Source organism: Heptranchias perlo, chromosome 8 (assembly GCF_035084215.1).
Source record: "Heptranchias perlo isolate sHepPer1 chromosome 8, sHepPer1.hap1, whole genome shotgun sequence".
Lineage (NCBI taxonomy): Eukaryota > Metazoa > Chordata > Chondrichthyes > Hexanchiformes > Hexanchidae > Heptranchias > Heptranchias perlo.
In genome coordinates, this window is record NC_090332.1 from 90,164,879 (window position 1) to 90,190,558 (window position 25,680).

Consider the following 25,680-nt stretch of genomic DNA (forward strand, 5'->3'; position numbering starts at 1 on the left):
TAGCATACAGACTGTATTGCATTATTCAAAGCAGAGTACTGCTTGCTACAGTACACAAAGAACATTTTGGTTGTCACATACAGTATGTGAAATTTATCAGCTCAATTTATATTGAGCCCTTATCAGTACCAAGATTCATCAGTACCAATGCATTTAATTAAGTTTATCCTAATTTATTTTAACTGAATCCACCTCCGTAACATCGCTCGTCTGCAACCCTGCCTCAGCTCATCTGCTGCTGAAACCCTCATCCATGCCTTTGTTACCTCTAGATTCAACTATTCCAATGCTTTCCTGGCTGGCCTCCTACCTTCCACCCTCCATAAACTTGAGCTCATCCAAAACGCAGCTGCCCGTATTCTAACTCGCACCAAGTCCCGTTCACTCATCACCCCCTGTGAGCGCTGACCTACAATGGCAACCGATCCGGCAATACATCAATTTTAAAATTCTCATCCTCGTTTTCAAATCCCTCCATGGCCTCACCCCTCCCTATCTCTGTAACCTCCTCCAGCCCTACAACCCTCCGAGATCCCTGTGCTCCTCCAATTCTGGCCTCGTGCCCATCCCTGATTTTCTTCGCTCCACCATTAGTGGCCGCGCCTTCAGCTCCCAGAATTCTCTCCCTAAACCCCTCTGCATCTCTACCGCTCTCTCCTCCTTTAAGGCTCTTCTTAAAACCTATCTCTTTGACCATGCTTTTGGTCACCTGTCCTAATATCTCTATGTGGCTCGGTATCAAATTTTGTTTTATAAGTGCTCCTGTGAAGCACCTCGGGACGTTTTGCTACGTTAAAGGTGCTGTATAAATGCAAGTTGTTGTTATGCTGTCTGCAGTCTTACCCATTGTTGACCAGCTCTCCCTTCCCAAATCCAGACTGCAGCAGCTGTCTCAGAGAGATTTCTTCTTCTGTTACTTTGATCACTGGTACTGGAGGAAAACATGTTTGAAAAACTCGCTCCAGATGATTTAGCAGAGACACCTACATTAAACAGGCAACAGCAGGCGTTAATTTTAATTTTTCCTCAGTTTTAACTACTACAACACAATACATCTAAATCAAATGAGAACACTGGCTATTTGCCATAGACTACCTACAGGTCCTCCCAAGGCTACACATCTGTGAGACCAAGAGGGTACGATGGGTCATCATTAGTGCAACCCTTTTGGTTATTTATTTTCCTCCTTTTCTTCCATTCCAAGTTAAAAACCTAGCCTCCACCCAGTATTCCTTCAGTTCAGCAGGGAGAGAGCACAATTCCGAAAGGTTAGCAGTGGAGGAACTACAATTTGTCTCACCATCTCTGGCTTACAACCAATTCGTATTAAAGAGGACAAAAAAAAAATCAGCCACAATTCATGTTCTTGATTGCTGTGCAAATTATATTTTCTGGAAGTATGTGAGGAAGGATGGGCTACAAGTGAGTGACAAAGACGGCTATCAAACACTCCAGGCTCACACATGAAGAATGGTTACTAGGGCAAGGGACCAAATGACTGCTGCCACCTGTAGCACTTTGCTCCAGCATGTGTCACCAACGCCAGGGTGATGGTGTGGGACCCTACCCCAACATAAGCTTCCAATATGAGGGTGTGGGACCCTACCCCAACATATGCCGCCATTATGGGGGTGTGGGACCCTACCCCAACATATGCCGCCATTATGGGGGTGTGGGACCCTACCCCAACATATGCCGCCATTATGGGGGTGTGGGACCCTACCCCAACATAAGCCTCCACTTCTAGGTGGGTTTGTAGAACTATACACCAGCATACGTTATCACCTACCCCAGCAGTCACCACCATTTTCATGGTGTGTGTGTGGAACCATACCCCAAGGAAACATCACCTCCAGCATGGGGTGGGAAAGGGGGGGAATTGGAGTTTAACAAACATAATCAGGCTCCACAATTCTCGTGCACCATTAGTTTCCCTTCCTCCCACTACATCCTGAGCAAACATTATCATTTAAAAAAACACAATAGAGGGCAGGCATTATACTGCGATGATGAGGATCTAATAACATACACAAGGGCGACACTTAGTAGTAAAACACTGAATGAACACAAGACATGCATCATGAAGTAAGCAAATAAACCATAGGCCAACGCTGCAGTGAGTCAACATCTTCTACACAATGTCTACATTTTTACAATGATCTGCAGTACTTCAAATTGTACAAATTGCACTATGTGGTGTGACTAATACAATACATCGAATGCAGCAATTTGGCAGAACTACAGAAGCACTACTGATAACAGGTGTCAGTTTACCCATGATTATGATCCTCCACCGATTCAACAAGTTAATTATGGATGAGAGAGCTCATTTGCCTACCATAATTCATCCATCCAGAAGCACTGCACAATAACCCCATCCCACCCCCCGCCCATTGCAGCATCTGTTTCTTAAACGATTCCAGAGTTTTTGGCTCCACTACTCCAGCAGGGTGTCCATTCCACTTGCTGATCACTGATTTTTGTTAGGTGAGGGTATTAAGGGTTATGGAACCAAGGCATGTAGATGGAATTAAGATACAGATAAGCCATGATCTAACTGAATGGCAGAACAGGCTTGAGGGGCTGAATGGCCTCCTCCTGTTACTATGTGAAAAATTTTCTGCTAAATTTGCTTTTTTTTTTAAAACTAGTTCCAACCGTGTAAGCCATGTCATACTCTCAATTCAAATATATCTAAACTTGAATTGTAATGAAAACAAATACATTATATATATATTTACACCTCTTTTGTAAACTGTAACCAAGAGTAATATAGTAGCAAAATGTGCAAACTATCTACTTCACATTTTTTTTAAGCAAAAGTGAGCAACTTCACTCACAGGTGCTTCCTAGTTTGACGTAGGAATCAGGAGCACCCACTTAGAAAAATTCCTGGATGGAGTCTAGACACTGTTTTCCTTTAAACTTTTCATTAATATTAGCAGATCACCTGTGGATTTGCTTCAGGAAGTTGGAGGATATGTTGTTTTACATAAGAACATAAGAAATAGGAGCAGGAGTAGGCCATGTGGCCCCTCGAGCCTGCTCCGCCATTCAATCAGATCATAGCTGATCTTCAATCTCAACTCCACTTTCCTGCCCGATCCCCGTATCCCCTAGAGTCCAAAAATCCACCTCTCTCAGCCTTGAATATACTCAACGACTCAGCATCCACAGGCCTCCGGAGTGGAGAATTCCAAAGATTCACAACCCTCCTGAGTGAAGAAATTCATCTTCATCTCAGTCATAATTGGCCAACCCCTTATCCTGCAACTATGCCCCCTGGTTCTAGACTCTCCAGCCAGGGGAAACAACCTCTCAGCATCTACCCTGTCAAACCCCCTCAATCTTTTATGTTTCAATGAGATCACCTCTCATTCTTCTAAACTCCAGAGAGTATAGGCCCATTCTACTCAATTTCTCCTGATGGGACAACCCTAGTCAAGCAACAGCCTTAGATGGGTATGATTCTGTAAGTGTGACTATCAGCTAATGTCCCAGATTCCTCCATCACCATCCCAGGATGAGCCTGCAGCTCATCAGCAGTTTCCCACCAGCAGGACACACAAAGAAGAATGCAGTTTTAAAATAAATGACAGTAGGTGTAGTTAACAAATTAAACTAGCCTCGTCTGTGAGACAGCTCTCAAAGTTGGCACCAGTCCCCAGATGTTAGTGAGAGGGACTTTGCAGGGTCTGCCTCTGTCCTGTTCTGATTCGATTCCCAGGTTGCAGTCGAGTGGACCGTCTGTGTTACATGGTATAACACTTCAGTAATTGTAGATGTCTAGTCGTTCACTAGATTAATTCCTGGGATGAGAGGGTTGTCCCATCAGGAGAAATTGAGTAGAATGGGCCTATACTCCGAGATTGCTCACATTGAATCAGAACATACACAATTTTATAACAGGAGTGTCTAAACAGCAACATGTGGGTCACATACAGCCAAGCCCCCTCAATCCTAATCTCAAAGCCCCATACCAACAGCCTCCATCCCTCCCCCACCCATTTCTGCCAGTTCCTGCCATCCTGAAGTCCTTCCAGGCTCCAGACTGCAATGCCACCAAGTGTTTACAGATCCCAGCACTCCATCATTTTATACTCCACAATTACTCTTGAATCCAGTCCTCTTTTTCCCATTTCTGCCACTTCTTCCAAAGCTACAAGCTCCTTTGCATGTTTATCCTAAAACCTTTGCTTCCTCCTGGCTTTAGGCCCCTCACAGTAACTTCTGTCCTAATTCTCAGCCCTGCCTTCCCTCTCAGTCAACCTTCTGCATCATCTCTCTAATGGCCTCTCCCCATCCCCACATATTTAAATGTTGCTTCACATCTTCTAGTTTACTGTAAGCTGCAAAAAAGCTAAAAGATATTGAGCACATCAGTACAGATCTTGAGTCTCACAGACATTGGAGACATACAAAAGGGTGGGATGAGGATAGGATAGGATAGGAGAGACTTAAGGAAGTGTGTGACAGCCTAGAGAGAAAAAATGGCAGACGGCAAAGACTGAGAGTGAGAAAGAAATAGTAAGAAACAGGCAACTGCGTAAACGCATCTCCCATCCCTCATGAAGAGCACTCATGCATTCCCTCCCCACTGTTGATGCTTTCCGGAGAAAATACCAGTCACCACATTGTCAGCAGCAAACCCGCAACTTCCATCCTAGTACTCCCATGCCCAGGAACCCCTCTCCAATGTTCCCACACCCCACCACTGGCCTTCCAGTGCTGATACTCTCCAAGTTCACCCTTCCAGCACTGTCACACCCACAACCTCCTCCCAGTACTCCCACATCTTGGAACAACTCTCTTCTTCCTCCCATGTTCCAGGCCCCCCCAATGTTGCCTTACCTTGACACCCCTCTCCCACTTCTACCAGACTCTGGTACCCCATTACAGTGTTGCCCAATACCACGGACACCTCTCCCATGCCCCACATCCCACCCTCCGGTTCTTCCAAGCCCCTGCTCCCCTCAATGCTCCTGCATCCATGATCCTGGTTGTTCATCCCCAAAATGGCCCATCAACACTACCAATTCAAATGAGCCTTCTCACAACTTCCCACTACTGCTGCATACAGTTTTTACAACCTATTTCCTAGATATTCCTTACCACCTTCCACTGTATCAAGGGATATGGGGAAAAAGAGGGAACAGGGTACTGAGTTAGACGATCAGCCATGATCATTTTGAATGGCAGAGCAGGCCCAAAGGGCCGAATGGCCTACACTTGCTCCTATTTTCTATGTTTCTATGTATCCTGAGCTTCAAACAAATTGAGATAAAATTAACTACACAGTGAAACTAACTTTTAATAGCAATCAAGTTTCTACACAAATATGCACCAGAGCATAGAATTCAAGCCCAAAAAAATCACTCACACTTCTACAATACTTCGTAAAAAGAAATGAAAATTAACTTATTCAAATCATAAGTTGTTGTTCTAATATATTGTACATTACATTGCACTCAAAATGTATCCTCCGACTCACTGTGAGCTACCAAATGAATACTAGTACATGTAGAAACCTGTACTATTTAAAACAAATATTGGCAAGTAAGTAATATAAACTAGTCGATCTAATATGACACTGCACACAGGGTCAAGATCAAGATCAGTCTTCAGCTCTTATCATCTAACCGTGCTTCACCTGAAGACAAAACTGAGAATTTTCTCCATAGTCCCACCCAGAGTATGCAACTGCAGTCAGAAAACATTCGAGACCATCAGGTAACATTGGAAAATATTAGGACAACATTACCTACGTCATAAACAAACGGGTTACATAGGACTTTGATGGAAAGTTACAGGACTATTGATTTATTTCCCCACTCCTAGGGAAGCACTTTCAACAAAAACCCTCCTTCACTGTAGCAACTGGACACCCCCATCAATACTGGATCGCGCCCCATCCCAATCAAATCTAGAGACTCATCTCCCTGCCTCACCCAACCAAATCGCCCGCACTTCAAAAAGCCATGTTCCCAACCGTTGCTAAGAACAGGCTTAGTCACTATTATTTTCACAAGTGCTGAAAATACACTTTGGGCATTTTAAGCTGCTTTCCAGCAATGGCTGGGAACATGACTTCTGGATGTACAGGTTGCGATCTCAGGCCTCGCAACAGAAGGATGGGGCCCGGTTACAGCAGGAGACAGGGTGGCAGACAGTTGTGGTTTGGGGATACCAGGGAGGGGCTGGGGAAACAACAGCAAGAAGGGAACAGCTACCAACAACTCACAGGCCAGAATTTAGCTGCTCCATGGGTGGCAATGTGGACAGATATCTTGGAATCACAGATGGAATACCTTAAGAAAGCAACAGTCTACCTACTTGAGATGAAGCCTAAACACTCGATCAGAGGTAACTAGGCAAGTTTACTTGTGCAGTAAAGCATGGCAGAAATAGGCATGACAGGAAATTGTTGCAGGAAGTGTGACGTACCGAAAGTACATACATACACAAGACTTTTAATGTATTACCAGTGGATCTCGTATCACATTGCTGACAAGTTTGAGAAAATAGTGCTTTGTAAAGGTGGACATGGCAGAGACCGTGAGTGAGAGAATATGGTGCTTGGGGAGAGGTGTTGGTTATGTGGTTACTTGGAAGGTGGCTCAAGAGTAGTTTAGGGAATTGGAGAAGTGAGGTGTAATGCGAGGTAACGAGTACTTTGGAGAGAGTAGTGAGTAGTTGGTGGAAGAATTGAGGATTTTGGGAGAGTACGGAATAGTGATGGTAGAGAGGAAGAGTGAGTAGTTCAAGGGGTAGGGAATACTTTGGGGATTGGGGCAGTCTGTGGTGCTAGGTAGTAAGAATTAAGTTGGGGAAGTGAGTAACTGGGGATGGTGTAGTTTGTATGCTGGGAAAAGGTAGTGGGTTTGAGTGTAATGAACAGTTGAGGGAACCCGTTCACCGTATAATTCACCAAGAGCCTTTGCACTCAGATGACAGCTGATGATTGGTTGAAAGATGCGATGGAAACTGTTGTAAAAATTGTCAATTTTATCCAATCCAATGCACTAAATCACCGGCAGTTTGTCGAGCTACTGAAAAAGACTGATGCCCTTATTCAGAAATTGTGTACTTTACAAATGTGTGCTGGAGTCGGGGAAAAGCGTTGGAAAAGTTTATTAAACTGCTGCAACCAGAGACTTTGACAAGAAATCAAATTGGACAATTTGTTGCAAATTGAAAATGAAGCTTGGAAGTGTGATTTGTTCTTTCTCACTGATAGTCAACTGAATGAACTGAACATGAATGTGCAGGGACAATGAAAGACGGCTCGTGCCCGTGTGTGCCATATATCGGAATTTCAGACAACAGTGAAACTGCTCATTCGCCGAATACAACAGTAAGACTTTACTCACTTGCCAAACTTACAGCTGACCATGATTTTGACAGATCACTATGCTGCCTGACTTCAAAATTGGCTAGGAAAAAAAAGAGAAGAGATTTGCTAATTTCGACAGTTTTAGTCTGGTCTTTCAGTTCATGAAAGATCCATTCTATGTTGGCATTGAGAACTTATGGAAACCAGTGGAACTGCTCTCTGGACAGATGTGGACTAGAGATGGATCCGCTGATGCTGCAGAGTGAACAAATGACCGAGACCACCTCCATGCTGAAAATGTGGCAAACCGTCCAGAGGATGAAAATCCGATTTGAGAACTGCCGCCACCAAGCAGTGTTCCACGTTCAGCTTAACTTGGTTGCGGGGGTCAACATTTTCAATCACTCTAATGAAGCCAGCTCGCAACTGCCGAACATAAATCTAGAAGCTGCTCTAAGATATGCTGTGTGATAATGAATGCCAGAATTCCATACTTTGAAAAAAAGAGAAAGACAGCAAAGTTTTGCACTGCGTGGTGGTAGAGATTTGTTAAGTAAATATACACGTGAAGTACATTTATCTGTATTTTGAGAGTATGGTGTTTTCCACTAAGATTAGCACATGTGGCTAGTCAATGATTCCTGCTAGGTAACACTGGTCTAGGTAGCATCACAAGCTTCTGTAATCTGTGTAAGTAAGGCATAAGGTATTATGATGATAGGCCTAGGCCCACATGGGATGTAGAGAAGTAGAAACAAGCTGCTGCAAGGGATTAGTGACTTTGTGCAATTTAGGATTAAACATTTGTATTTAATTGCATCAGTGGCGTGGTTTAAATTTTGCAAAGCTAAAATTACGTTACATGTAGTGGGTCTGACATCTGTTAATAATTCACTAATAATGGAAAACTAACAGCGTTGTACAACAGTAAGTGAATAGGTAGGTCAACTAAAGGACGAAGCTGCAATGTACCTTATACCAGCAACATATAGTCAAAAATCCTTTAACCAGCCAACTATCCTCAATCCTTGATATAGCCCAGTCTCCATTACTATTCAATCACAGTTTCAACCAATGACACAAACACAATGGTCTCTTATTGTATGCAGTCTTTAATATATATATATTTAAAAATTAATCATAGATTATGGTTTCTGGATCACCACTATAAGCGTAAACCTATTAAGCTTCTCCCATTGTTGACATCATCTGAACATATCAACTGGCTTATTGACTTGTACCACACTGACATATAGCAAGTCTCTTCAATTTATTTAAAAGGACTGTATTAATTTGGTCAGATGTTCTTTTATTACTTACATCAAAGGGGTATTGCTCGAATTAGAAATAATCTTCAGAAATTATTAATGCAAGTTTCAAAGTTCACAATTTGCTAGATTTTAGCACCACTTGCTGCTGGAGGCAAAACAAGCTTCAATAAGTGCAGAGGAAGTAGAGGCAACTACATTAAAATTCCCAAAATAAAAGCAGAAAAGGGAATTTGTAGAGAGATTGTAACCCGAGAGAGTAAAGAAGGATTACATTCAAAGCAATAACCTAGCTTTCTCATTCAGGTGTTGCGGGCATTTCCAGCATTTTCTATTTTTATTTTGGATTTATACCATTGGTATTTTTTTTTTAAAACTTCTATATTAAGATTTCTGCTACCACATTGTAATATAACTGTAGTACATGCAGTGAAACATTAAGCCCATAGCTTGACTGTTACTGTTGATGGATGAGGCAGGTCAAGACCCTATACAACCAAACGCAGGATGCGGGCAAGAGGCTACAATTTCCACCACCTCACCTGGGTTTCAAAAGTCATTTCAAGAAAGTAGAAAAGGCAGATTTGTTTTACTAAGAGAGAGAGCGCTTATAACCCGGGTTACTCTCACACATACCCTAGCAGTCATTTCCCGTGAAATCACATGGCTGCCAGCTCAGCCTGGCTCAGTGTTAGCATGCTCACCTTTGAGTCAAGAGATCATGGATTCAAGACCTGCTCCAGGACTGGAACACATAATCTAGGTCAGGGCTTTCAAACTCATTTTATATGAGCCTGATCCGATATCCTGGCAGTTGGTGTGGGTCACATTCAGCAAGATATAGATAAAGATAAACCATATTGGTACTCACTTACATTTAGATTTTATTTCCTACATTGCAGTAACTACACTTTAAAAGTACTTCATTGCCTGTAAAGTGCTCTGGAGCGTCCTAAGATTGTGAAAGGTGCTTTATATAAATGGCAAGTTCTATTTACTGTCGCCCAACAAGTGACCACACACTAAATGTGAATGAGAATCCAAGCATGCCCTCACTATAAAAAGGCACCAATCATTTAAAGCTTTCAATGGCTGAGCAAACCTTCTAGCCAGAACTGGAGACTGGGAAAATAATGAAGAAAAAGTTGATGAAATAGGCATTTTAAAAAAAAAATGTGACTGGTCCTTGGAATCTCCAGTAAGGTGCTTGGGCCAACAATCAGTTATCTCACAATGAACAGAATTAGAAAATTCCTCATTCACAGACATCCCACTCCTAAAGGGACTGTGGTGATCCAGGGGAAAAGTCACAGTCAGTTGCCTCCATGCACCAAGCAGCCAGTGGTTTCTGTCAAAGTTACTGCCAAGAAACAGGCCACCTGTCTTATTCATTTATAAAAAAGTGAGTTTTAGAAATATTTTATAAATTATGTGCACATTATAAATAACTCCTAAAGATAAAGCTGCAAGACCAATAAATTAGTTACATTCATAGCTGTATCTGCCCCCAAAATGGTGAAGTACTTTCCAAAGTAGTCTTTAAAAACTAATCTATGATGCACTCACCTAGCTTGCAATCAGCCTATGCAACAACAGCGAGAAGCCAGACTACAAATGACCACATGCTCCAGGTGAATGACAAATTGACAATCCATGCGCCTCATTTAAGAGGCACCTGGTTTCCAACGGCTGGAAGGTATAGGACAGCCAATCAGTGCTTCCTGTCCGAATTCAAATTCCACCAGCAAGGTCAGCCAGTAGGTTCAGAAGTCTGCAGGCCAGTTGAAAGTGGGCTATATGTTTGACCCCCCTTGACCTAGGTTAATCTAGTACTGAGGAAGGATTGTACGGTCAGAGATGCCAACTTTCAGATGAGACATTAAATCAAGTCCCCGAATGCCTGTTCAGTTGGATGTAAAAGATCCCGCAGCACTATTCAAAAAATAGCAGGTGAGTTCTCCTGATGTCCTGGACAACAATTATTCCCTCAAATAACACTAGCAGAAATAAATTAACTGGTCATTTATCTCATTACTGTTTGTGGGACCTTGCTATGCGTATATTGGCTGCAGCGTTTCCCTACAAAACAGTGACTACACTTCAAAAGTAATTCATTGGCTGTAGAGCGCCCTGACAATGTGAAAGACACTATATAAATGCAAGCTTTTTCATTCTATGAAAAGGAGGCCTGTTCAAAACAAGAGGAAATTTTTTTAAAATTATTGGAGCTAATGGATCTTTTGTGATTTTGCTCACATTAAGTCAGAAGATATTATGTCTTAGAAGGGTAGAAAATCTAATGCATACTGTATTATTTTTCTGTTAAAGAGCTGGTGTGCGCAACAAGGTCTGTTCCTTTATGACCAGTCATTTTCTGACATGTTTAGGTATTTTCTCTGAAACCAAGTAATTGACAATGTATTACTGTGCTACGGTGAACCTGAGTACCCTTAAAGGTCAAAAAGTCTAAATGTTTAGGTCAGCATTTCATTCTTGTCTGACGAGGGAGGTTTGAAGATTGGAAAGTTCTTGTAAATTTCAGGCACCAGATCGGAAAAAAAAAGGATAAAATGCCTGTTTTTTTTTTTAAAAAGTTATGTACTTGTAAGAAAGTGTGACATCTGGAGTGAAACAAACCTATGCTGGGCCCAAGACTTTTAGAATGGACTAGCAGATCCAAAAAGTATTTTGCATTTTTAGTTGTTAAAGTAATAAAAGCAAACTGGTGTAACCGTTTAGAATATATTGTAAAATATAAAGACCTGCTCCAAGTAATTTTTGCCCAACTTATTTCCCACTCATCTCATCAGCTGTATCAGTGTTCAGCTGCCTTACTGTACTTGATGATTTATAGTTGCAGGTTAATTTGTATATTGTATATATAATTTTTGCTTTTAAAATTACCTCAAAAAAGTTAAAGTCATGCTTAACCTTCATTTTGGTCTTTTCATAATAAGAAATTCCAATTACTTTTGCTGCTCCTGCAAAAATCATTTGAATGTTTTGATCTGCAGTAATTTTCCATCCATACAGGATGCACAAGGGGTTGAGGTGTACAAACATGCTCTGGCACACTGAATGACCAGTGTTGCTCTCAACCATCTGAAATATTCTGGAAGTTGAAGGCATAAATGCACGCTGGGATCTGCATCCTGTAACCTTGTTGAGTTTCTGCAGCTGAGATTGATGGTGCCAAGAACCACCATGAACTCAACACTCAGGCTTCTCAGACAAATACAGATTCTCAGATAGAAAACCTAACTGGAGGCATTTTAAACACACAATATGCTGTTGGTTAGGTATTATCATCTTTTAAAAAAAAACTTTGTCTTTATTATGTTACAAACCTCATTTCCGGTACGAAGTACTCAGCTTGGAGGACAAACTAAGATAGCAGGCAAAGGGATTTTTCAAACAATATTTAAGGTGATTTGATTGCGTTCTCCTTTCCGTTAACTGTAGATATGTTCGACTGCTCATACTTAAATTATTATATATCATTTTAGGTCCTAACTGATAGTTTTTTTGTTTTGCTTTGTGTTTGATTGGTACATTCCATACCTCTTCCTTTGTTACTATTTTGTGACTATGAAATTTGAGCCAAACAGCTGTAAGAAACCTGCGCATGTACTGGTCATATCAAAATGTGACACAGGAAGTGTGATGTGGCGTTCAGATCGCATGCTAAGTAAAACATTTGTATATACTAGCAGATCTCTTGGGCATTACTCACAATGAGCCAAAGGATACATTCTCTCTTACCTGTCTGTCACCTTTGTGTTGCTTCACTCTCCCTCCCTCCCTCCCCACTTCCTTCTTTCAGCTGGGAGGTGGTGGGTAGCATGGGGAAGGGAGCCGTTGAGGGCAGCAGGCCAGATTTCCCAGTGGCAGGTGCAGGGCACTGACTGAGCAAACGATCAGAACAGCGCTATAGACTGGTGAGTCGAGGTTATCTCATAAGCTGCAGGCAGCTGGGGGAGGGAGAAGAGTCAAGTATGAAAGCCCCATTTTATTTAACGCTGTTTAGTAACACAGGGCTTTGTAAAGCAGGATTATCTGCTAAAGCGCCCCCTTACCACAGCCAGGATTCTGCACCCCTCCCTGCCAGGACCCCAAGCTCACATCTACTGCTCCAATCTGCACTACGCTGGTTGCTAATGCCTTCAGGCCACAAAAGGAACCCCGCACTTTCCATGACCCAAGTCCCAGTCCAGGTTCCTACACTTACGCCGCTAAAAGCGAGTTACTGTTGTGAGCAACAACTTTACATTTGTTAAGTGCTTTAAGCAATTTAAATATTGATAATTTTGATTTCCCCTCCATGATTTTCCCTACTCTCCATCCCATCCCTCTTTACTTTCCCGACCTCACTAACTCAATCCACCATTTAACTTTTACTGGTTTCCCAGCTTAGAGCCAGGAAATTAATGAACACAAGACAAATGGGGAGGCACCATGGGTGATGACAAAATCACTAATGGGAGAGGGTATGGGCAAGGCCTAATTACCACTTGGAGGGAAGGATTAGCCAGGTTTAGGGGCAGAGAAAGGTTTAGGTTCAGAAAGAGCAGAAAGGAGGTTAAGAACTTGTGGGGTCAAGGGAAAACCTATTAACGGGCTGCAAATGACTGCAGCAGCAGGGGAGACTGGAAAAAGTGAGGGAGAGGCTTGAAAATGGGCAGAAAACAGCAAGGGGATCACAGCAGATAGGAGAAACCAGTGGTGATGAAACAACACAGGAACCCCACTGGAAATAACATTTATTTTTATTTTGTTTTTAAACTCACACGAAGGCTGCAATGGCCTGACGCTGGTCACCCTAGTGCCACCTACAATGCAGACGACCATAGGTCTCAAAGTACAAAACAGCACCACTTAACTTGGAGACCAAGTAATGCAGGACTCAATAAGTAAGTAAAATCAACAGAAAAACATGACAGAACATTACAAGGCATAAGTGTAGACTTCTAATATACAATGGATGTATAATTAGTGGATTTCCCATTACATTACTCGTGAGTTGAAGGATATGCTATTTTATAATAGGTCAATTAGATTTAGTACAGGTCTATTGATATACAATGACTGAATAAGTCAAACAGCATTATTACTTGGCATTCTGGAATTTTTACTGGTGTTTTAATGACAGAATTCTGCAATTCTGCTCATTTTTCCATAATAACTATAAACCAGTGGCCTTGACAACTGTTGTACATTCCATCACCTATCTACTCAAGTTTTATCTCTTTTATAAAGCCCCTGATGCACAGCAAGATGGTAGGAAAGATGTAACATATACATAGCCTTTAGATCAAGATGGGGGCAGTACTGTGAGGGGTAAGGTCCTGCATGGATTGAGATATCTTGGGGTTTAACATCATCGGAGGGGTCCTGGGTCTAGCAGCACTTGTAGATGATTGTTCCGAGGCTTTACAGCACTGAGGGGGAGGAATACAAAGGAATGCTGAGATTTTGCAGTACAGGAGGAGGAGTCCTGGAGATGGATAGCGCTAGCAATGGCACTTGGATTTGGAAGGACGGGTTTTGGAAGCAGAGGGACCTGGGGTTAGCCAAACAGAGGTGTAATGTATAGTTTGACTCACAGGACAATATAACAACATCGTAGGGAGTTTCAAAGCCTGTCAGCTCTGGCTTTAAATTTGTAAAAGGTTTCCCCAGAGACAGTGAATGAAGTGTTTTCCTTAATACAAATTAATTTCCTTAAAAACTACCCACTGCAAAAATTATTTTAGCTTGCAAACAGGAAAATTCTGTCAGCAATTTCTGCATTGTTTGGAAAAGTTGAGTGAGGGGGCTTGTAAATAGCATCCTGTATGAGTGACCAGTATCAAACATTTCCAGAATTTACCTCAAAATATTTACCTCACATCATAAAGTAGGTTTTAATCCCAAAAACCTAACAAAATGGTTTATGCTACCAGGCTTTTATTTATGCATTAAAAATTACATTATCTCACACTGTTACAGATCTCCCCACTTGACTACAAGGGGGCAGAACTTACAAACTGCAAGTATATGAGTTCAAATCCCACCATGGCAAATTAGAAATTGAATCCAATAAATCTGGCACCAGAAAATAAAGTGACAATAAAGCTGCCAGTTTGTCATAAAAAACCTATCTGGTTCACTAATGTCCTTCAGGGAAGGGACGGGCTATTCCTACCCAGTCTGGCCTACAAATGACTTCAGTCCCACACTATGCCTTCAGGGCAATAAATACTGCATTGCCAGTATTGCCCGCATCCTAAGAACAGATTTTTTAAAAATCCTCTGCCAATGGCCAGCCTTGCACTCAGTCATATAATTATCTAACATTAAGATTTTACAGAACTAAGAGGTGATTTGGCAGAAGTGGACTGGACACAACTACGAGGAGAAATCAGTGGCAAGCCAGTGGGAGGCACTAAAAAGTGAAATTCTACAGGTACAATGCAGACATGTCCCCTCAAAGAAAAAGGGTGGCACTGCCAAATTTAGAGCCCCTGGTTGTCTAGAAGTATATGGGGCAAGATAAAGCAGAAAAAGAAAGCTTATGACTGTCACAGAAAATTAAATACTGCAGAAAGCCTAGAGGAGTATAGAAAGTACAAGGATGACGTAAAAAAGGAAATAAGGAAAGGAAAGAGAGGGCATGAAAAAATACTAGCTAGTAAGATTAAAGAAAACCCAAAGGTGTTTTATCAGTACTTTAAGAACAAGAGGATAGCTAAGGAAAAGGTGGGACCTATCAGGGATGATAAGGGTAACTTCTGTGTAGAAGCAGAGGATGTGGGTAGGGTTTTAAATGAATATTTTGTCTCCGTATTCACAAAGGAAAGGGATGATCTGGACGTAGTAGTTAAAGAGGAGAGGTGTAAAATATTGGATAAGGTAAACATAAGAGAGGAAGCACTAGAGGGACAGGAATCCTTGAAAGTTGGTAAGTCACCAGGGCCAGATGGATTGTTTCCTAGGCTATTGAAGGAAGCCAAGGAAGAAATAACGGATGCTCTGAGGATCATTTTCCAATCCTCACGAGATACAGGGGAGGTACCGGAGGACTGGAAGACTGCAAATGTAGTACCATTGCTTAAAAAGGGTACGAGGGAAAGGCTGAACAATTATAGGCCGGTCAGTCTTACCTCGGTGGTGGGCAAACTATTAGAATCAATACTGAGAGATAGGATAAACTGTCACTTGGAAAGGCATGGTTTAATCAGGGATAGTCAGCATGGATTTGTTCAGGGAAGGTCATGCCATACAAATCTGATTGAATTCTTTGAGGAAGTGACAAGGAGGATTGATGAGGGTAATGCAGAGGATGTTGTCGACATGGATTTTAGTAAGGCATTTGTCAAGGTCCCACATGGCAGACTGGTCAGAAAGGTAAAAGCGAAAGGAATGGAAATGTGGCGAATTGGATCCAAAATTGGCTCAGTAACAGGAAACAAAGGGTAAAAGTCAATGGATGTCTTTGCGAATGGAAATCTGTTTCCAGTGGTGTGTCACAGGGCTCAGTGTTGGGTCCCTTGCTGTTTGTGGTATATATTAATGATTTGGACTTGAATGTAGGGGGCATGATTGGCAAATTTGCAGACGACACAAAAACTGACTGTGTAGTTGATAGTGAAGAGGATAGCTGTAGACTCCAAGAAGATATCAATGGGTTGGTGGAGTGGATGGAAAAGTGGCAAATGGAGTTCAACCCGGAGAAGCGTGAGGTAATGCACTTAGGGAGGGCAAACAGTAAAAGGGAATACGCAGTAAACGGGAATATATTGAGGGGCAGAGGAAGCGAGAGACCTTGGAGTGGATGTGCACAGGTCCCTGAAGGTGGCAGTACAGGTAGATAAGGTTGTGAAGAAGGCAAACGGAATGCTCTCCGTTATTAGCAGAGGCGTAGAATACAAAAGCAGGGATGTAATGATGGAACTGTATAAAACACTGGTAAGGCCACAGCTGGAGTATTGTGCGCAGTTCTGGTCACCACATTACAGGAAGGACATAATTGCTCTGGAGAGAGTGCAGAGAAGATTTACAAGAATGTTGCCAGGGCTTGAAAATTGCAGCTCGGCGGAGAGATTGGATAGGCTGGGGTTGTTTTCCTTGGAGCAGAGGAGGCTGAGGGGAGACTTGATTGAGGTGTACAAAATTATGAGGGGCCCAGACAGAGTAGACAGGAAGTACCTGTTTCCCCTAGCGGAGAGTTCAAGAACTAGAGGACAAAGATTTAAGCTGATTGGCGGAAGGATTAGAGGGGACATGAGGAAAAACTTTTTTACCCAGAGGGTGGTGGGTGTATGGAATTCGCTGCCTGAATTGGTGGTGGAGGCCGGGACCCTCAACTCTTTTAAAAAGTACCTGGACCTGCACCTAAAGTGCTGTAAGCTGCAGGGCTACAGACCGGGTGCTGAAAGGTGGGATTGAAAGGGCACCTGGTTGTTCTTCGAGCCAGCGCAGACACGATGGGCCGAATTGCTCCCTTCTGTGCTGTATCTTTTCTATGGTTCTAAAAAAGATCACTTATCTCAGATGAAAGTCCCAAAACTCATGGTTTGCCTAGTTTTCAGGCTTTTAATCCAAAAAAATTCTACACATTTCTGGGTTTCCCCAAAGGAGTTGAATTTACAAAGTGCTGGCTCTGTAAACATTCACAATTCAAAACAGAAAGACCCTCATTACAGTCAAAGCCAAATGAAGAGAGAAGAAGCTTGTCTTGACAGACACGGGCAGCCATTCATCATGAGCTATCAAGGCATGTATAGAAAATTTAGGCAGCAGAGCCCAAAATGGCCCAGATTTTGCTGAAAAAGTAAGAGTGTGTGAATGACACAGTTATTAATGTGCAAATCAGCCAGCAAACTTGTGGCAAGAAAGAGGTACCCCGAGAATTGCGAATCACCACAAGTTGCTGGCCGATTTGCACCACTCCGCCGTTAGCGTTGCAAAAACAGCATCTCACCCTTAACCTCCCTGTGATTTTCATGAAGTTGCTGCATTTGCACATTAATTGCCCATTAAACTCACTACTTGCAGTAAACCAATGACCTTCCCTTTTATGCTTCTAGTGCTAATACAAAATTTATGCCCCCTTGTTACCAATTCGCCAACCAGGAGAAATAACCTTTCAACTTGTACTCACAAACCCTTTCATAATTTTGAGCTCTTCATCAAGATCCCCGTAACCTTTTCTGCTCCAGTGAACACAGCCCAACATTTAAGTCACTCATCACAACAATATCCCCTCATCCCTGGTATCATTCCAATGAAACGACATTGCACCTTTGCATGGCTTAAATATCCTTTCCACAATAGGGTGCCCAACAATAATCCAACTGCAGCCTAACTAATATTTTTGAGATTCATCAAATCATCATCCTTAACCTTTCTATTCACTGTCCCTATACATCAACTGCAGAATCCCATTTGCCCTTTTTCACCTGAAATCTCACTTTTTATAGTGTATTTAGACTGCAATTGTCATGTTGATGCAAAGTGATTTTGCTTCGCATTGGCTCAACAGTTGTAGTGTATATGGAGCCTAAAATCTGGTGTTAGGGCCCAGACACTTTAGCAAAGCGAAACAAAACTCCCTGAAGCAAGCACTTCAATTCACACAGGTGAAGTCTTAACTCAGGATTTACACTACACAAGATCAACACTAGTGCAAAGCTGAAACCACTTTGCAATGATAAACTAAAATTAATCCTTAAAGATTGACATATTTCTGCTCCAATGAGAATATGCAGGTCGACTGGGCAGGTATGGTCTGCGAGACTGATGATAGTACAAAAAATGTTGTCGTTTCAGCATCATTTCCCTCAGTACACAGCCACTAATTTGTAACATTTCAGAATATCTGACGTGCAGACAACATTACAAAGCACCATGTACCATGTTCTCAAAAATCAAGAGATTTCTTTTGGCTCAAATCTATATCACAACAAGTTGAGTATTCTCTGTACAAGGAGTAACTTACCATTCACAATTCAAAAGCTTAAATAACTTAGATTAATAAAGCTTAGCAATGCAATTTATAGACATAGCATGTTGGTGCTCCAATGTAGCATCCTACTCAGTAGCAGGATGAGCTATGCACCCACAACTCCCAGAAGGTGATTTCCCAATCACAGCTGTCAAGCAGAAGCCAAGCACTTTCCTCACAGGAAGATAAGATAAAACTGAAGGTTGAAATGTTCTAGGCTACTGACAAACACTACCTCACAGCCAGTTACAAAGCAAAGCTTGCAGAGGCCATGGGCTTGCCTAGCCTCTCAGCCCTGGCATTTACATTCAAAAGCTGAAAAAAAATAAAGGGAGATGGTGCAAAATAGAAATTTTAAACTTTTAAAACCTACGGCTATAATATTTTGAAACAAAAATTCAATGGGTAATTGATTAATTTGCCAATTATGTACCAACATACAAGATCAGCAACACTTACTTGTGACACCATTTCTTCAAAAGGACTTTTGTTCTTAATTCTGGTTGTTTCTTCATTGGGTTGAATGGGAGTAGTGTTTGCCCAGCCAGTCAACTGTGCGTTACTGGAAGAGGCAGGTTCTGTCCTGCTGCACTGACTAATTTCTTCTTTACAGGCACCAATACACTGCTCTTCTCCAAAAGCTGCCCATGATGTACTTTCAGCCACTGCATCCCCAAAAGCATTCCACTCAGTGTCTTGTCCATCAGCTGAAAACTCTTCATCACTTTTGAATCCTGCAAACTCAGCCCCATTTTTAGCTTGCTGAATGGAGCCAAATTCTCCAAAATCCTCATCATCAGTCTTTGCAGCTGTGGTGCCAGTTCCATGCTCACCAAACCTCATGTCACCTTCATGAACAAGCAGTTCCGGTACCACTTCCTTCACTGCGAGAGATTCAGAAAAATTAGCAAATGTTTGTGGAGAGTCAGCACTCACGTTACTAAAGTCACCAAACTCGTCTTTGACGCCAGGTTCCTGAAATGTAGCAAATACTTCTGTAGTCAACTTTGAGGCAGTCTTGCTGTCAGAGTCTATAGGATGCACATCAACTGTGCCAAAATCATCTGTAGCATTGGAATACAACACTGGACTAAAAGTAGAAAAATCACTATCTGGTGAACAGTTGCTCCTTGAAATTCCAAAATGATCAGAATCATTCTCCTCTGTCCTTTTCATATCAGTTGCTGGAAGTTCTTCAATTACTGCATGTTCTTGTTCAACCGTAGACTCTCTACATACAACACTGTCTGTAAAAACACCAAGCCCTTCCTCATCACTGATACACGTTTCCAAATCTGGTTCTAGTATTTCTTGTTTTTTACTTTCTGATAGATCTGTATCTAATCGGATCGCTGTACTTTCTGTGGTACTGATTTCTTTCACTATGTCCAAAGATTCATGAACTGATTGCTGAGCATTTTGATCCTTAGTTTCAATGTGCTCCATTGATTCTGATGAGTTCCAGTCACTATTAGGAATGCTTGTGTCAACTGCAGTACTAAATTCAGAGTGGGTATGGTCTACATCTGCATGTGTATGTGTATCATTCCCGTTTTTACAATTTGAAGCAGCAAATTTACCTTCTGTTGGTTCTCGTACAGCTGTCAGTTTATCACTATCCACTATAACTTTCGAACTGACCTGAATATCTGGCAGTTTCCCTAAAGCTGAATGATTGCCAGCATTACGCTCTGCTTTTAGTGGAACTTCACTGATAGTAGGCAGAGACCTAATTGTTTTTTCTTCTGTTAAATTGGCAGACACTTCAACATTTGAAAACGCAGAAAACTCAGCAAAGTCCTCAATTGGACTAGGCATGGAGTCTGAACAGAGTTCAGAAATGTGAGCATTTGTAGCTTTTTGTCCCTTCTGATCGCTTGTGTTGTCCATAGTTTCTATTCCCTGAGAGTGTGTTGAATCTATTGTTGGGTACCCATTTGTTAGAATCTCTGGGTTGGTCTTGCTACCATTGCACTGCTCTTCTGGTTCTAAGTCTATTGTACTAACATCCTTGGTCAGACTATCAAGTGTACCAGTTACTTCAGTTTGTTTTATGGATTCCGTTGTACAATCAAAAACACTCTTCGAAGATTTGGATCGAGTTACATCCTTATCGATACTTATAGGCATGTCATTTGACATTCCCTCTGCAGGTCTCGAGAAGTCTGAAAGAAAGTCTTTGCCCTCACTGGCACCTGCTGAATGAAAGTCAGCAAACCCATCTGTATCACTGGAGTATTCATGGCCAGGCACAAAATGATTCTGGGGCATAAAGTTCTCACGGTGATCTTCTAAATCAAAGTCAGTATAACCAAGGGTTGAAGCACCAACTCCTGAAAAACCACCAAATTCACCAAACTCATCATCTTCATCAATTTCAGTCCCATCATCCAGCGGTGGTGGTGAAGAAGAATACAATCTAATAACATCTGGTTCCATGATGTTTCCCCTTAGTCAGTTCGTCACACCTAGAGAAAACAGGAGCGGTTAACTTAATACAAGAAACCTAGAACTTCACATTTCAGGTAAAATTATTCAATAATCATTGCTAACCAAACCAGTATCAAACCTCATGTAAGCAGTCTGACAATTAATTGTACATCATACTAATCTTCTGGAATACATTTCCCATTTGAAATTGGAGACCGCAAACGTAAATGTAAACTAAAACATTTACAACTTTCCATTTAAATAAACTGGGACACAACAGACTGCATAAGAAATAATATGACCATTGTACTATAAGCTTTTTATATTAATGCTGGTTGATCTCCTGTGGAATTGCACATAGGGAATCAAGACCAACTCTAGTCTTCAGGTGAAGCAGGATTAAAGGGCAGCAGATAACAGGACAAGGGAGTGCAAACACAATTTAGTCACCATTTGAAGACGTTATTTTATGTAATAATTTGATTTATATTATTTTTTAATAGTAAACATATAATATGGGTAACAGAAGCAGAGTTGGCTTATCCTGATATAATTACATCATAAATTGAGAAAGACCAATAGAAAATGTAGACTAATTCTGTTTAAAATATGGCAAGCTGCAGATTATAGTTAACTGAACCAAACAAAATCTTCAGAGTGTGTCACAACAGCACAAAGTATAAAAGGTGCGACGATAGAACTTTAACACCCCTGCATGCATAGATTTTTAGTCCCAGAGCTGTCCCAGAGCTGCCTGCCCAGTCAAGGTTGTTAGGTGGAGAGCCCTGTAAAAGTGAAGTATCTTGCCTTAGGGAACAAGTTCCAACATTATCAATCTTGCTGCACAAGCACACTTACAGTTAGCTATATGCAGAACAATACTGGCAACAGAGTTCATGGAAACCACCACCAACAACTAATTGCAAACAATGGAAATGAAATAAAAACTTGACAATACCGAACAAATAATTTTACAAATAATCAGAGGCACACTTTTTTTTAAAAAAAAGTTACAGGCATACTGGGTTCTTCGTTGCAGAAAGATAACTGTTAACAAGGACTGGAGCAATGGTTAAATGAAACGATAATGCTTGTAAATGAATTTCATGTGTTCTGAAGCATTTAGAGTATTACCAATTAACTAAAACAAAATTAGGATTAGCAACAGATTATTTTTTTAAAATTTGTGCAAAAATTATCTAATTTGAGTTTACAGGCAACAACTAAAATGCAACCAGTTAGCACAACATTGGCCAATTGCTCAATTAACATAAAATATGTTGAGTATCTTAAATTGCTCTGCCCACACTATTTGATATGAAGTTCTTTGATTTCTGCTATGTTGATTGTGTTGCTATGTAGGTGGGAGACAATTTTACAAAGCTGTACAAAAAAAAGTTCTAACAATTCTGCAAACTAAAATATCGATCAGTAAGTAAACAGTGCAAATTGAGCACTTCATGGAAGTCCAAACACCAGAACAGTTTAATAGCTCTGCCTAATGCGGCAAGCTTGGCATTTCAACTTGTTCAGTACTGAAAATCATTTTCAGCAACAAAGTTAGAAGGGGATATAAAAGCTAAAATAGTTAACTCCAGGACTTATTTGCTAAGTATAGCACACGTGAAATCCATGACACTGTACTCCCTTTTAACTGGACAATATACTGAAATGTTATCTAAAACTGCAAAACCCAGTCTTAGAAGATCAAAACTCAAATGTTAACAGAAATGCATTCCATAATTTTAGCATTATTAATCTAGACTAGTACACATACTATGGGTACGGTAGCATAGTGGTTATGTTACTGGACTAGTAATCCAGAGGCCTGGACTAATAATCGGGAGTCATGAGTTCAAATCCCGCCACGGCAGCTGGGGAATTTAAATTCAATTAATTAAATAAATATCTGGAATTAAAATACTAGAATCAGTAATGGTGGCCATGAATCTACCGGATTGTCATAAAAACCCATCTGGTTCACTAATGCCCTTTAGGGAAGGAAACCTGCCGTCCTTACCTGGTCTGGCCAAAATGTGACTCCAGACCCACGGCAATGTGGTTGATTCTTAATTGCCCTCTGAAATGGCCGAGCAAGCCACTCAGTTGTAAAATCTCGCTTAAAAAAGTCACAATAAGAATAAAACCGGACGGACCACCCGGCATTAGACCTCCAGGCGCCGGACACGACAAAGGCAAACCAAGCCCAGTCGACCCTGCAAAGTCCTCCTCACTAACATCTGGGGACTTGTGCCAAAATTGGGAGAGCTGTCCCACAGACGAGTCAAGCAACAGCCTGACATAGCCATACTCACAGAATCATACCTTTCAGCCAACATCCCAGACTCTTCCATCACCATCCCTGGGTATGTCCTGTCCCACCGGCAGGACAGACCCACCAGAGGTGGCGGTACAGTGATATACAGTCAGGAGGGAGTGGCCCTGGGAGTCCTCAACATTGACGCCGGACCCCATGAAATCTCATGGCATCAGGTCAAACATGGGCAAGGAAACCTCCTCCTGATTACCACCTACCGCCCTCCCTCAGCTGATGAATCTGTCCTCCTCCATGTTGAACAACATTTGGAGGAAGCACTGAGGGTAGCAAGGGCACAGAATGTACTCTGGGTGGGGGACTTCAATGTCCATCACCAAGAGTGGCTCGGTAGCACCACTACTGACCGAGCTGGCCGAGTCCTGTACGACATAGCTGACAGACTGGGCCTGCGGCAGGTGGTGAGCGAACCAACACAAGGGAAAAACCTACTTGACCTTGACCTCACCAATCCACCTGTCGCAAATGCATCTGTCCATGACAGGATTGGTAGGAGTGACCACTGCACAGTCCTCGTGGAGACGAAGTCCCGTCTTCGCACTGAGGACACCATCCAACGTGTTGTGTGGCACTACCACCGTGCTAAACGGGATAGATTCAGAACAGATCGAGTAGCTGAAAACTGTATTCGAGCACAATCTGTAACCTCATGGCCTGGCATATTCCTCACTCTACCATTATCAACAAGCCAGGGGATCAACCCTGGTTCAATGAGGAGCGTGGAAGAGCATGCCAGGAGCAGCACAAGGCGTACCGAAAAACGAGGTGCCAACCTGGTGAAGCTACAACTCAGGACTACATGCATGCTAAACAGCGGAAGCAACATGCTATAGACAGAGGTAAGCGATTCCACAACCAACGGATCAGATCAAAGCTCTGCAATCCTGCCACATCCAGTCATGAATGGTGGTGGACAATTAAACAACTAACAGGAGGAGGAGGCTCTGCAAACATCCCCAACCTCAATGATGGCAGAGTCCAACACGTGAGTGCAAAAGACAAGGCTGAGGCGTTTGCAACCATCCTCAGCCAGAAGTGCCGAGTGGATGATCCATCTCGGCCTCCTCCCGATATCCCCACCATCGCAGAAGCCAGTCTTCAGCCAATTTGATTCACTCCACGTTATATCAAGAAACGGCTGAGTGCACTGGATACAGCAAAGGCTATGGGCCCCGACAACATCCCGGCTATAGTGCTGAAGTCTTGTGCACCAGAACTAGCTGCGCCTCTAGCTAAGCTGTTCCAGTACAGCTACAACACTGGCATCTACCCGGCAATGTGGAAAATTGCCCAGGTATGTCCTGTCCACAAAAAGCAGGACAAATCCAATCCGGCCAATTACCACCCCATCAGTCTATTCTCAATCATCAGCAAAGTGATGGAAGGTGCCGTCGACAGTGCAATCAAGCAGCACTTACTCACTGATGCTCAGTTTGGGTTCCGCCAGGACCACTCGGCTCCAGACCTCATTACAGCCTTGGTCCAAACATGGACAAAGGAGATGAATTCCAGAGGTGAGGTGAGAGTGACTGCCCTTGACATCAAGGCAGCATTTGACCAAGTGTGGCACCAAGGAGCCCTAGTAAAATTGAAGTCAATGGGAATCAGGGGAAAATCTCTCCAGTGGCTGGAGTCATACCTAGCACAAAGGAAGATGGTAGTGGTTGTTGGAGGCCAATCATCTCAGCCCCAGGGCATTGCTGCCGGAGTTCCTCAGGGCAGTGTCCTAGGCCCAACCATCTTCAGCTGCTTCATCAATGTCCTTCCCTCCATCATAAGGTCAGAAATGGGGATGTTCACTGATGATTGCACATTGTTCAGTTCCATTCGCAACCCCTCAAATAATGAAGCAGTCCGAGCCCGCATGCAGCAAGACCTGGACAACATCCAGGCTTGGGCTGATAAGTGGCAAGTAACATTCGTGCCAGACAAGTGCCAGGCAATGACCATCGCCAACAAGAGAGTCTAACCACCTCCCCTTGACATTCAACGGCATTACCATTGCCGAATCCCCCACCGTCAACATCCTGGGGGTCACCATTAACCAGAAACTTAACTGGACCAGCCGTATAAACACTGTGGCTACAAAAGCAGGTCAGAGGCTGGGTGTTCTGCGGCGAGTGACTCACCTCCTGACTCCCCAAAGCCTTTCCACCATCTACAAGGTACAAGTCAGGAGTGTGATGGAATACTCTCCACTTGCCTGGATGAGTGCAGCTCCACCAACACTCAAGAAGCTCGACACCATCCAGGACAAAGCAGCCCGCTTGATTGGCACCCCATCCACCACCCTAAACATTCAATCCCTTCACCACCGGCACACAGTGGC

The 25,680-nt window shown here is 42.4% G+C and overlaps 1 protein-coding gene across 4 annotated transcripts in view; it reads right to left on the reverse strand.

Moving 5' to 3' along the window:
- LOC137324802 (aftiphilin-like) overlaps positions 1-25,680 on the reverse strand; it is a 77,952-nt gene that overhangs the window by 41,912 nt on the left and 10,360 nt on the right. For all 4 annotated transcript variants that reach the window (XM_067989514.1, XM_067989515.1, XM_067989512.1 and 1 more), the window contains exons 2-3: positions 19,046-21,054; positions 844-983 (exon numbers count right to left, since the gene is read on the reverse strand). In XM_067989514.1, coding sequence (XP_067845615.1) covers positions 844-983; positions 19,046-21,025 — 2,120 coding nt within the window. In that variant the 5' untranslated portion in view covers positions 21,026-21,054. The remainder of the gene's footprint in view (positions 1-843; positions 984-19,045; positions 21,055-25,680) is intronic.